General features: G+C 38.5%; 1 protein-coding gene across 1 annotated transcript in view; it reads left to right on the top strand.

The window, feature by feature from the left end:
• DCP1A (decapping mRNA 1A) overlaps nucleotides 1-4,444 on the top strand; it is a 1,118,752-nt gene extending 1,114,308 nt beyond the window's left edge. Inside the window, exon 9 of the mRNA XM_044077482.1 lies at nucleotides 3,480-4,444. Within this exon, the coding sequence (XP_043933417.1) occupies nucleotides 3,480-3,560 (81 nt within the window). The 3' untranslated portion in view covers nucleotides 3,561-4,444. The remainder of the gene's footprint in view (nucleotides 1-3,479) is intronic.
• The last annotated feature ends 10,088 nt before the right edge of the window (nucleotides 4,445-14,532 follow it).

Genomic DNA, 14,532 nt, shown 5'->3' with positions numbered 1-14,532 from the left:
GGGGTACACATTCTTACCCCCTCTGCAGACTAGCCATGGCATTGTGGAACACAGTCAGAGCTACCAAGTGAATCTACAAGCTCAACTCCTGCCAGGAAAACTAAATACACTAGCAGACTGACTAAGCATAAACCTCATGGACCTACACGAGTGGAAACTGGAACCAAGGATTTTCAACATGTTGACAAGCAAGTGGGGGAGCCCAGATATAGACCTGTTTGCCTCCCCCCAGAACCATCAATTGGACATATTTTGCACAAGGATTCCCCACAAGTTAGCTTGGAAAGTAGATGCTTGATCCTTCAGCTGGAAAAACCTATCAGTCTATGCCTTTCCTCCTCTGCCTCTGCTCTCCATGGTACTACTAAAGATCAAACAGGACAAGCCAAGGACAATTTTAATTGCAACAGACTGGCCACGCCAACACTGGTACCCCCTCTTGCGCATTGTGTCACGCTTGGCCCCATGGCACCTGCCTCAGACTCCTTCCCTGTTGTCTCAGCAAGAGAACCAGATTCTGCACCCTTAGCTGCAAACCCTGAACCTAGCAGCCTGGCTAATTACCTAATTTCTCCTTTACCATCCCTCAGTAAATCAGTGATGGATATCATTTTAGAGGCAAGGAGGCCTAGTACTAGAAAATCTTATGCTGCAAAATGGAAAAGATTTTGTGCCTGGAATCAGTCTCAAGGGATGAGTGCAGCAGTGCCCAATTTACCTCAGATTCTACAATACTTGACTGAGATGCTTCATAAGGGCTTGTCCTTTTCCTCCATCAAAATTCATGCCTCAGCCATTTTAGCTCATTACAGCACAGAGCCTCCCCTCTTCTCTCACCCACTGCCCAAGCAGTTCCTCAGAGGGGGCCAAAAATTTAAGGCCACCCAGGAGAGCTCCAACTTCAGCCTGAGACTTTAACTTTGTCTTGGAGAAACTCACTCTTCCTCCTTTCGAGCCAGCTGCTACTGCAGATTTAAAATTCCTTTCCTTGAAAACAGCTTTCCTTTTAGCAATCACTTTTGCAAGAAGGGTATCTGATTTACACACCCTTATAGCAGTGGAGCCTTTTGTCATCTTTCATGCGGACAGGGTGTCCATCAGAACCAATCCCTCCTTCATGCCTAAGGTGGGATCCAGTGTGGCTCTTAATCAGTCCATTCATTTGCCCACCTTCTTTCCTAACCCACAGAACAAAGGGGAATGGATACTGCACTCCTTAGATGTGCACAGACAACTTAGATTTTACTTGGACAGGATTAAACCTCAAAGGAAATCTGAACAACTGCTGGTGGCATTTGCTGCAGGGACAGAGGGGAAAGCTATTTTAAAGCAAACCATTTCAAAATGGATAGGCCACTGCATTCATTTCTGGTATAAGCACCATGGAAAACCTATTCCACAGGCATCAGACCCCATTCAACCAGGGCTGCATCTACCTCCACAGCCTTTCTCTGGGCCTTTCCTACCAGGGACATCCTAGAAGCTGCTACCTGGAGTTCTGTACATACTTTCACCAAGCATTATCATTTGCCAATTTTCTCTAAATCCAGAGCTGGCTTTGCCACTGCAGTCTTGCAGGGTCTTATAGCTGGTCCTAATTCTATTTAAATTCCTTCTCCCAACCTTAGCTTTGGGAATCTTCCCAAATGTAATGACTGCAACAGTGAAACACAAAGAACATAGTACAGTTGTGTACACTTACCATAAATGTAGATGTTCGAGTGTATTCACTGTTGCAGTCCTGGTTACCCTCCCTCCAGCCCCCTTTCTTCTTTTGGCTATACCTCAACTCTCCCTTACTATGCTCAAAAAGCTTTTTGGTATATTTGCTTTTTTGTTGGAGGTATTTCCCTGTAATTATAGATTTAATTGCTTCCCTTTAGAGGGGCACCTGACATCTGGGGCAAGAAAAACATGTAATGGCGTCGGCTATATGTTTTATACCCCTGACGTCATGGAAGAAGGGACAACGTCCGACGTAGGACTCAAGACTTTGTTAATCAGTCCGACTGAGGGCTACTGCAAGCAGATAACCCAAATGTAATGACTGCAACAGTGAATACACTCGAACATCTACATTTATGGGAAGTGTACACAACTGTACTTTCTTACCATAATGTTCCGTCTTTGCTGTTGTTCTTCATTTATTCATTACGTCCCACCCTCCTACCCCCCTCAGAAGACTCCTGGAGGTTCGGATTTGGTCCTGGTGACCTTGATAGGGCAGCTTCTCAGATAAAGCCTCCACTTTTTCTATCCTTACAGGCAAACTTGATCTGAGGAGAGGGGCACTATAGATACGACTTAGCTCAAGAGTTTTTTGGCTGGCGCGAGCTTGTTATATTGGCGGAGTCAGTTATGAGAGCGGACTTGAGATCCATTAGTAATGAATGAATGAAGATCAACAACATAGATGGAACATTATGGTAAGAACATAACTTCTTTTTCAGTAAATATACTGTTAATGAAAAAATACAGTAAAATATTAATCTCAGTAATTTTAAACTTCATCTTTAGTACTGTTACTTTATTGTATCCAATTATGTAATATTCGATTTTTTTTGTCCAAGTCGTTTAGTTCACAAACTATTGCTGCATTTAATGTAAAGAATCTGTTTCAGCCACAATTACATTTATGTCTGTGAAGAAGGCATTTAAAAAAAAAATATGTTGAAGTTGTAGATTTAAAAATATAGTGGACTGCACTGTAGTTTCCTAAAACAGATTCCTAGATGATTCTTAATACAGAGATAGAACTGACAATTTTCAGTTTTATCACTAAACTTTCATGGAAGCATTCTTCAAAGGGCCACGTGATTGTGACTTCTATCATTTTTTACATTCCAGCTCATGTTTAATCAATTCATTGTATTTTTATTTCCATGCATTAAATTACCTTATTGTGGGGTGGCCACGGTGGTGCAGTGGTTAGCATTGTCGCCTCACAGCAAGAGGTTCTCCATTTCGATTCTCTGCTGGGGTGCCTTCTGTGCGGAGTCTGCATGTCCTCCCTGTGGTCCCGTGGGTTTCCTCCGGGTGCTCCAGTTTCCTCTCACATCCCAAAGACATGTGCAGGTGGATTGGACACTCTAAATTGGCTCTAGGTGTGAGTGCATGTGTGTGTGTGTGTGTGTGTGTGTGTGTGTGTGTGTGTGTGTGTGTGCGTGCCTTCTGTGGAAAGTTGGACGCCGGGCTGGCAACTCGACACTGTAAAACTCACTGCCAATCATGAGTGGACAGGTGATCCGCTGTGGCGACCCCTAACTGGGAAAAGCCGAAAGAAGAAGAAGAAATTACCTTATTGTATTTAGAAAACAATGGGATTAAAGTCTTATGAGCACATGAATTCATTTAAAAAAATGTTTTGTATTTGATTTATATTTTATTATTAAACAGGACAGCTGACTATGTGCAGTGTTTTTAACTGAGTTTCACAAACTCTGCAAGCTCACTTACCAGCTTCCATTTTTATCTTGCAGAATGATTCAGATTTTCTCAGCACTATCCATGAGGCATATCTCAGAGTTCTTACCAAGAATGTCCAGAACATCCAGCTATAACCGACACTTACAAATTTGAATTTGACTTAACATTTCATCTTGAGAAGAGAGATGTCTTCAGAATGTTATCAGATGAACTAGCCTGTGTTGGAGTATTATTAAAACTTTCCAAGTGATTTATGAAGAACACTATTTAATATAAATACAAATGTTCTCATAATGTACATGATGAAAAACACCAGTACAAGATTTTATTTCATACAAATAGGCACTTGTTTTGCACGTGTTCATATCAAGATTCTATGTTTTTTCTTTGCTCTCTGATTTTTACCAGCTTAAACCAGAAGAGTGACGTATGTCAGAAGTTGATTACTTCACATATTTGTATGAGAACTTAAATATGCTTGGTTTCATCTTGTATTGATGTGCAATCTGAAGAAACCATTAGTGGGACATATTTTCATTACTGTTATTATCGTTAACAGAATGGCATGCAGTACAGAATTACTGCATTTAAGCTTTAAACAACCGTCACCTTGATAGTGGCTGTTTTAAGAATAAATGGGTTGTTACTGTATAAATGATATCGAAGAATGAGTTCTGAAACTGAACAGAAGTGAGTGATACATAAATTGTCAAACTTCATTGGTTAATATAGTAATTGGCTTGTAGCGTACCATTTGTGAATTTTGTTAGGGGCAGAATTTTAAAAAAAGGCCACAGTGTTAATATCGTAAGTTAAATATATACACTTGAATTTGATTGTCCTTTTGTTTCTTCTAAGGCAGTAATATTTTATTGAATAATTATGTTAAGCTGACAACTGACTTTTAGGTCTACCCCTTTATGATGAAATATATTTTTAGTTTTTTTACCAGCAATACAGCCCGTTTTTCTGTTTGTAGTATTTTAAGATTAGTAAAGTTGCACTGGTTTACCTTTTAGTCAGTATAAACATTATTTACAAGTTTCTGGGGCTCTGGTAATTTGTAGGTAGCGTCAGCATTGAATATTTTTCAAAGCAGTTATGTGGCCATATTAGTTTATTGAAACTAAGTCTGTTTCTTGACATTGTTTTCCTTTTATTCTTCAGACATTGAATCTAAACTGCAAAATGTTTTTCATTTATTTTCGCATACGAGTCTGTATATTTTGAAGTCATTTTACTTCATTGTGTTTTTTTTTTACTTAAGCCAAGAAAATTATATCTTGAAGGAAAGAACTGTTTCAGCTCCCATGCATCTCAGAGTAGTATTGCATCCAGAAATCTCTTGCTTGTTAGAAAAATTCAGTTTTACTTGTAGGAAAAATCTTTTTTTTTAATAGTTCATAGCAAACTGATTTTTTTTTATTGCAGAAAACCTTGTTTATGAAATTTAGTGAAAGGAGGCATCACAGGATACTATGATCTGTATCTTTTTCAAACAAAACGCATTGTTCTAAAGAAACTTCAGTTATATACTTTATTTAATGGGGTCGGGATACCGTCACCCATGCTAGTGGCTGTGCCTTCCTTCACACTGCACTTAATATAGCCATCTCTGCTATCTTACTCTCTTGGGTGGAATAAGGACAAATTTCACCCCCACTCCCCCTTTGCAGTGACCATTTTGATTTTTGACAAACTGTCTGAAACACACTAATTGCAAAAGTGGTTATCAGCCAAGTCTTTTACTCCTCTGTGGAAGTAATTGTTATCAAAAGTACAGAATAATACATGCACATTACATACTCAGGTTATTCTTAACATTTTTAACAAAGATCCTAAAAGTAGAATTCAAATAGAAATTAAAGCTTTAATATTGGGTAACCTTTTATAATTTACAGCTGTATCTAAAGCAGTGATTACTTTAATTCACAGTTTCAGTGTGATAAATGTGCCATTTATTTACATGGATTTTAAATATTTGTGTCCACATATTTTCACTGAGTATTAAGCATAGTGTTGAACTGATGTACAGAAAGTTGTGTATATAAGTAATGATTCTGAACAGTCATTTATGATGTTTACCCCAGTGATTGTTATGCTTTGATTCCGTTTCTCTGTTTTCCAGGTTAAAATGCATTTGCCGTCCCCTTTTATGTAGTAAACCCTTGTATTTATTTACTAATTTTAGATTAGGTTAACATTGTTATCTGTAGTTTTTCTTTTGCCTTTGAAATTTTTTCATAAGTTTTCTGTACTTATCTATTCAGATACACTAATATTCTTTATCTGATGTTTACTCAACTTTATTCATTATTGCAGTTCACTATTGTGTCACAGAGGTCTAATAACTAAGTACGCTGATTTAAATATTTTAGTATGGTACACGTAAGAAAGATACTTTATTAATCAAATAGTTGTTGGTATCCAGCTTCAGTGACATGTAGAGGGTTAATGCCCTTATTGTGGGCCAAGTGACTCGAGCTCAGTACTAACTTTAGCATCTAACTAGAATGTGCAAGGAGGATGGCTTTGCTGGGGGGGGGTTGAGGAGAGTGTACCCATGTTAAGCTTTACTGGAAGGCTGGAGTTCAGAAAGATTGCTAGGCCAGGTATATGGGGAAAGGCTGATAAGGTGTTTCTCTTCTGTTGGCCTGGAGCAGACACTTCCGCTAGCCCCACCTCATTGCCCATCCAGCCTAACATTGTGTAAAATCAACACACAGGGTGGAGGGTACAACTTAGGAAAAAGCCCTGGCACACCAGTTGGTGTATGTGATGGTTTCAGTCCTGGCTCTATGTACCTCCTTTCTGGTCTGCCAAAGAATGCCAAGGTGGGTTATACCAAAATGAACCTATGTTGCCTAGTCACTTTTGTATTGCCACTGGAAAGAGAAAGTGAACCATGAGAGCAATATGTTTGGGGGGGGTAAAAAAACACTCTTGGTCTCCCCCCCCCCCCCCCTCCACAGCCCATGATCATCAAGCTTCTTTTTGTCTATCCCCCTTGGCCAAGCTTCTGTCCTGTATTGGCCTGTTCATTCCTCCTGATCCCCAGTACCTTAAGGTACTGAGAAGGAAGATGAGAGTTGCAACTCATGGGGTTAGGACATTTTTGTATGAACGTAATTCTCCTACCCCTTTGAATGGAAAGCATTGTGTGAGACTTGCACCCCCTGGACACTGGGAATGTAGGTTTCCATACACTTGTGGTTCCTGCAGATGCTCCCAAGAGTTCCTGTTTACTGGTGCTGCAGACCCAGGCCTTGGCACCGATGAGCTGTTACGGTGGGACACTGACATTGTTCCACCCCAGGAAACCTACTCAGTCGCATCCCTTCCCAGGCAATTCCTCAGCTTCTAGGTCACTGATCTCATCTGTGGTGTAGGCAGAACTAAAACCTCTTTAACAGAGATTCCTGCTCCTGATCATGTGTTATGCCAGACATGCTCCTTGTACAGTATTTGATTAGAAGCTTATTTTTAAAAAGGGGACAGAAGTTGGTAGCTGTGAGCTTTAACATCTGCATTTCTGAGACATGAATAATGGGTCTCGAGCACCGTAAAATTGGGTGAAGTAAATGTAAACCTCAGAAACCCCTTACATTTCATGTGGCTTATCAAAAAAGATGTTGAGCTGTGCCTTTTCAGAAAACATTTTTTCCATATAGCAGGTACTGAGTAAGCCTGTTATGTCCGTGCTTTAACACACAGCCCATGCCTTGCATGTGCTGAAACATGTCCCTGCTGCTTCATTTCTTAATTGTGCAAGTTTTGTTGCTAAAGGAGGAAGAAGGGCACTTGGAGAAGCAGGTTTCAGAGTTTTGAGCAGAATTTTTGTTGCACTGCAGTAGTTCATAGCTGTGTTATTCTTTTAGGTATTTGACACTCTTCCTAACCTCCTCCTTCAGGAGACTAGAGGAGTAAATTAAAAGTGTATATGTATTTGTTGAAGAATTGAAGTAATAAAAAAAATTTAATTACACTTGTGCACACAGTGCATCACACATCATCATGCATGCCCAAACGCACCACATTGAGTCAACACTCAGTAAAACATGCACACTACAGTCTCCTAAGTAAAAACATCCAACCAAACAATCCCTTATCTTTTTCTTGCATGCACACAGACGCGCACCAAATGCACAACCACAACATACAGCATTTTTTTTCAGGTGGGCAAGCTTCCTGGCACACTCAAACCCTCTTAACTTTTATATTAGCAGCTGGGGAAAGAGTATATACCCAAGCCCAGCTGTCCATGATCTTACACTACAAACAGCAGACACATTTCAAAAAGATTTGAAGCAAACACGATCAGAGCACATCAACATTCAGTGAGCTGCTTGCTCTCTCAGTCAGTTAAATGGAAGTGTGGGAAGACGGACTGATAGATACATAGATGTGTATATATAATTTCCTCAGTCATATGGTAGTTTTTTAGCTGTTATTAAAACAAGTCCACAAAATTTTTTCTGCACTCCTATTTTTTTTCCAAAGCGGTGATAAGGTTTGATTGATTTTATTACATCTCCAGATTTGCCATCACCACCATACCTTTCAACTGTCCAGATTTTCGCAGAATGTCCATTTTTTTACCTCTTATTTTTGGTCTGTTTCTCATAAAACTGGTGGTTTTCTGGCAAATCATTAAGGATGAAATTCTCTAAGTGATGACAGGCATTTGAGTTTGTAATCATATCCTCTAGAAAATGCATGGTAGCACAAAACCTTTTATTCTAGCAAGTTTATGAGCAATATTTAAAATTGTCCCTATTTTTGTCCCTTTGTCCTCCCATTATTTTTGGCTTTGTCCAGATTTTTTGTGCTAAGAGATTGAAAGGTATGCTTAACACAGAACATGGAATAGTATTTGAGGCATGTTTAACCTTGATTTCCTACTCCAGTAATAATGATTCTAGGAATCTGGAGAATGTGTGAGAAGAAATGCTCAAACGTGTCTTTAACAATACAATACATATTCACATAACCCTGTGTCAGAAGACCATCTGGACTGTTTGCTTTTTTGTGCTGGCTGGCAATGACTTTCTAATGATAAAAGCATAGCAGCTGCACTCTTTAGGTTTTCCCATGTTGAACAAGTTGTCATGTTCCATCTCTTCCAGAGACTTCAGACCCAAAGCACATTTCTGCAGATTCTTCTAAATTAACAGTAGTACTATAAATCATATATGCAAATATGTTGCTGTACATGGGAGGGGAAGAGACTTTATTACATATTTATTTAGAAGTTAAAATTTGGCAAAGTTCCAGCATTTGTTAAAAAATAAACATTGGTCACAGTTCCATAAAAGTATACTTAACTTGTAAGTTTTACATTATTTTAGTTTGTTTTGCATGTAAGCACAACTGTTTTTTTTTTTCCCTGAAGTTAAGACCCATTGTTAGCTGTGCTCTTTTTCTACTGCGTTATCAGTTTATCCTGAGTTTAAAAATAAACGTATCTTTCCTTTAGAATGTGAAATAGAATTTTCCCACAAAGTGGTCAGGTCTTGCATCTCTAACATGTCAAACTTCAGGTGCTTAACTGTTGGATTTTTTTTGTTCTGATATTCCCAGTTTTGTATGTTTCTGAATGATGGGGGTAGGCTTTGTGCTACTCGCTTCTTTTCTGCTTCCCTAACAGTGCAAAAGTTCATTCTTAACGTTAAACATAGGAAAGTTCCTGCACTGTGTGTAAATGAATTGCCAGGAATTTCTTAATTGTTGTGTAGTTTTTAGAACACTAGCCAAGACATGCACTTATTTATTGCCTCTGGAGGGAGCATAATGTGAGGCATTGACTCGTGTACCAGTGCTTCATCCTAGCCTCCCATTAAGAATGCAGTAATAAGCTAGAGTTTTGCACCAGCTCCCTTAACATGAAGGCTGTGGAGAATGTTTGGAGCAGGTGCCGACAAAAGGGTCCATTCTGTGACACCAGTGTACCTGTGGAAGAACATAAGGAAATCGGGTACCAAATATCAGAGCCACCTCCTGCAACGTCTGTCCACAAGGTGAATATTATTTCTTTCAGCCACCTTTTAGTTTGGGGGGTGTTGCATGGTACTCGCACCAATTCATCCATGTTTGACTGTGTAGATTGACAGTGCCCAGCCTGTTGAAGTAAAGGGAGGTTGTTAGCCATCAGTAAAAGCTCAATTTTTGCAATTGAGGTCAGTAGTTTTCCTTCTGGGGCTTGTTCCTGTGTTGCTGGTTAATGGCATGGGGTCTCCAGAGGGTCCTTGTGAATCTTTGGATCCATGGGAATGGTCCGGATGTCAGACCTTTATGCTGTTTAACATCTGGTGGTACTTGGGCCCCACAGGAGCCTGTCGTGACTAAGCACCACCTTTAGCATGCATTTTCTGTAGTATTTGTGCTCCATTGCCCTTTCTGAAGGTCAAGGTCTTGCCTTGCCACATGAGCCTAGATGGTCTCCTCCTGAAGGATAGAGATAGAGTTTCTTTCCTTCATTGTCATAGGGAAGGTGACTCGGAGGATCCAGAAATCCCTATCTCTTAGTCAGACTAGAGATAGAATAGTAAAATGATCCATTCTTTGGCCAAATATACAAGTTTATGAAGCCCACCATAAGACTGGACTGTAGCTCCACATTTTCCCTTTAGAAATGCTTTGACCATTATCTGAATATTAGGTTGCTTTCCCTTGTAGCCTGTTCTAAACGATGCCTTTTATGCAGCTTGTGAGCATATGAATTCTACTCCTCTGCCCATAAGAAAGCATTCATCCTGTAAGCCCCACACAGAGTTGACTGACATTTTGACTAAATATGGCAGACTTATGAGCTATCTAATGTAACGTAAATCACAAAGATCACAGCAGCTTCCCACCTTAAAACCTGATTAAGGATTTGGACAAAGTTGACAAGATGATTTTTTTTGCCATCTTACAACTTGGAGTTCAACTTGTTAACTAATGGCAGCTTTCTAGTGGTTATCTTGGAAAACTAAGCTTTTAAATCTCATTTAATTACAGCACTTTTCCGTATTTTATAAATTTACAGCCATAAACTTCTCACACAACCTTTCCTAACTGTGACATTGAGCTCTAGCAAGTGCATTTTAGTTAAATGTACCTGATATTAAACTGTTTCAGATTCACATAGTCAGACCAAGAAAACTGCATGGTTGCTCAGAGATGAAAATTAATGTTCAGTAATCCTCATGTTCTGTATCCCACAGGTCTAACTTGGAGATGTTTAAAGGGATGATAACTTGCCAGTGACATTACAACAACCTGTCTTTATCTTAAAACACTAGATTCCACCCCACTGTCTTGATTACTTGCCTTATCTTTATAAACATTTGGGACTCAACCCCATCTTGATCATTCTTCAAGATTCATGCAACTTATAAACACCTATTTAACACACCTCCATGTAAGATCCACCTCTGAGGCATCTCAGATGTTCACATGTCCAGTCCTTCCGTGCCTTGGCTACGTTTTTTTTTTTAATAAAAATCGTTTTGCAATCTGAAAACTGGTTTTAAAATGTTTGACCATTTTATTTGTTGTTGATTCCAGGTAAGTCTGCCCATGACCAGGCAAAAGAGAAGATGGGCAGTAATGATCAGAAAACTCTTATCACACAAATCCTTCTGTCACTAGAAAGGAGGCCATGTATTTTTGTGTTTTCATACATTCTGTTAAGAACATATAATCCAAAGTTCTGACTGGGTCTAATTCTGAGCTATTTTCAAAACATTTCCAACTTCATGGTACTCTGTCAGTTACCAAGTCAAATGTTTCCATTATTAGTAGGTACAAACTCTTCTTTACCCAGTAAAACTCAAACTCCTAGGGGCCACCTTATAGCAAAGAAAAATATTTACACTTTAACAACTCTTAAGAAGTGTAAGCCCTCAGGTGCTCGTCTACAAATCAGTTGTAGAAACCCTGCCTCACCTGCATTATAAACAGAATGGCAGTCCAGCTAACTAGTTTGCATCAACCTAAAACTTTCAGCAGTTGCTCATACATCATCTTATTGAAAAAGCCTCAGTACTAATCTAACCTGTCATACATGTATAGCTTACAAAGCTCTTTTAGATGTCAAGCTGTTTTTCACCCAGCTCCAATGCAGACATTGAAATTATCTAGCCACATCTAAACCCTATCAACCAGTATTACTGAAAATATTGGAATTATGTCTTTGATAGCATGCTACAGGCACTAACTAAATCAGTTTGAGTATTGAAAACAAAGGATAACAAAGTTCTGTCCTACAAATATTTTAACAGTAAATTAGGAAAAATCCTTTTTTGTCAGAACCCCGTAAATATTTCCATTGGTAATATTTTTGCAAAGATTAGTCATCCATTGAGTATATCAAAAGAAAGTGCGGTGTTATACATCTGTAGTTGTACTTTACTTAAAATTAAGAAAACTGACAATTCTTGAAATCTCAGACATCTCCATTTGCAAATGAAATGGTCAGTTATGCACAGGAGAGTGTATAGTGTATCAGAAACTTTCAGTAATTTACCTGGGACTCAACCACACAGTGTCTTATCAACTTTGCCATCCGTTTTCAATTAGTGATGCTTGCTCTTGCATCTCTCTATTTTTAAAGAAAAACTACATTCTTTGGAATCCTTTCATTATACCAGAAAAGTATGACATTGTTTGGGTGTAGGAAAAAAATCTGCTCATCACTTTCTCTATCTGTAGTTTAAATTTGGTATCCAGCTCTCTCTTCAGACACCTAAACAATCTTGCTCGTCCCAGAAAGAAGACCTTGAGAATAGCATGGTACAAAATTCTAAACTTTTTTGTAACATTCCATCATATCTCACTGCTGGATCTTCTGTTCTGAAAAGTCATGGTCAAAAAATACCTTCCTGCCCTTTATCATACGTATTTGCAGTAGCTTTTAAAGCTGCGAAGGTATCTGCTTAAAAAAAAATTCAGACTGTGCTGTGATAAGTCTTGGTTGCCCAAAGGCCATGTTCATGTCCAGTAAGAGAGATTAGTTTTTTTTTTCAGCTGGAACTGATAACATTCATAACTACTACCTGTTATATGACCATTATCACTTGCAGGGAGTTTCTTTGAACCTTACCATGAAATTCAGTCAAGTATGTCTAGTCTTGTATTTTCTGAGAAATTCTAGAAATTGTTTCTTCATTGCCATGTTCTTGTGTAAAAAGTCTCAACAATTTTTCCTTCATGATCCAGTCTCTGAAAAAAAATCTTTCTGCTTAACTGATCTTTTGAATCTATGACAAAAGAATATCCAAAAAGGACTCCAAGATTGAAGTAAAAACAGTTGTCAGAGCTTTAATCAGCTTTTTCATCCATCGTTGTCACACCCCTGAATTTGACTAACACACAAAATTTCAGTTTCTCCAGTGCCCTGTATTTGCATTTTTCAGTCATTCTCTGTGAAAAGTTCACATATAACAAATAGGCTGTTCAGTTTTTCTTGACTTTAGTAACTAAAATATTACAGAATTTTCTGCAGTCTTACTGGGAGTGATTGAAGATGATGTCTTTCTTTCTGAAGTACGACAAGATCTTCCCCAAGTTGTTTCTGAGCATTTAATGTCCAAATATTCATACTGGTCAAGTCTTGTGAGCTTGTGTCTCAGGCCTACCACTGTCACTAGGGGAGTGTAACATTCCTTTGCAAGCATATTGCTTCAGGTTATGTGGTAGTTTTCATGCTGTCTCTGTATTTCAGATGAGGGCAGTTTGATTTTACTTGGAAGGCTAGCCAGAGGAAACTTCTGATTAGATTTTTCCTGGTACATTTCTTTTTAATGCCCAGTCTGGTTCATCTCCAGTGTAGGTATTTCATTAACCACTACTTGCTTCATTTGAAGCCCATCCTTTTCTGTTTAACAGAAGACAAAAAGGAGTTGACAGGCTGATGTAGTTGATCCCCCCCCACTAGAATGATGTGATAATTGTATTGTAGCCTAGTGTGTCATCCCACAGTACTTCGCTTTTGTGCTGTACAATTTATTCCTCTTTCAGTTGAGTTGCATAATCTAAAAACTGTTTTTGAAGTTGCTGTTATGGTTTGCTTTCCCTGGTCTCCTCATTTTTCTGCTGCAAATGTGCACAGCTTTTGTAGACATTTGTTTAATAGTTTTCTCTGCAACTATCTGACACTGTGACTCTGCAGAGTTATAATTTTCAAAATCAGGTTTGCATAAAATTCACAGATTTTAGCAAACTCTCTTAGCACAAGAAAGCAAGTTTTCATTGTTTGCTTGTTTGTTGTCCCCCCTCCCCTACCCCCGGAAGGACTAAGCAAGGGGCTTTTTCTCCCTTGCAGTGAGAGTAGTAAGGGCTGTTATTACTTCTAGAAGTGTACTTTAAATTCATGCAAAATATGACTCGTTAGTTAGATTCTGTTACTCTCTTTAGGGTGAGCAGACTGAAGGAGACTCTTGGATGCCTACTGGCAGCTTTATTTGTTTGTGACACTTGTGGGCCTCATGTTATGGAGTTCTCCTTGTCAACACTGAGTTAATTTGACTACACTAGCACATTTAAGTAATTTAGACAGTAGATTACTTTCATAAAAAAGTGTTTGTCTTGCACTGTGTTTTTATTGACTGTCTATTCCTGTTATACCCATAAGCAAAAATTCTGTCTGCTTGCTTATGTTTTAAGGATTTGAAAGGGTTATATGGAGTTAAGTAACTGCATTTATAGGAACAGTCTTGTTTGAGGTAAGGGCAACCAAAACAAACCTGCATAAAATAAGATTGTGTGATATAACATGTAAATTTTCATTTTTTTTTTAAATTTAACTTGCAGAGTTTTTTTTTTTCATTCCATGTTATACTAGTGATATTGAATCGTTTTTCCATTTGCAGTACAGTTAGTCTTATGTTAATATTTGACAAAATGCACATAGTCTCAGGTTCTGTCATGCTGTGCCTCAAAAGAGTCATTGAGCCTCATGTAAATTCAGAAAAAAAGTATACTGGATCTCCATACGAAAATCTTGTGATGCACAGTGTAAAAGCAGGCCCCTTCTCGACTGTGTGCATTTTTTCATTTGTTGATTAATGGTTCAACACATTCATTTACTTTTTATTCTGGATTTTGACGGATTCCCCAATTCTT

This window comes from Protopterus annectens, chromosome 7.part0 (genome assembly GCF_019279795.1).
Source record: "Protopterus annectens isolate FY-2018-M chromosome 7.part0, PAN1.0, whole genome shotgun sequence".
Taxonomy (NCBI): Eukaryota; Metazoa; Chordata; order Ceratodontiformes; family Protopteridae; genus Protopterus; species Protopterus annectens.
The sequence above is the reverse complement of the archived record's forward strand: the minus strand, read 5'-3'. Positions and strand labels throughout refer to the sequence as shown.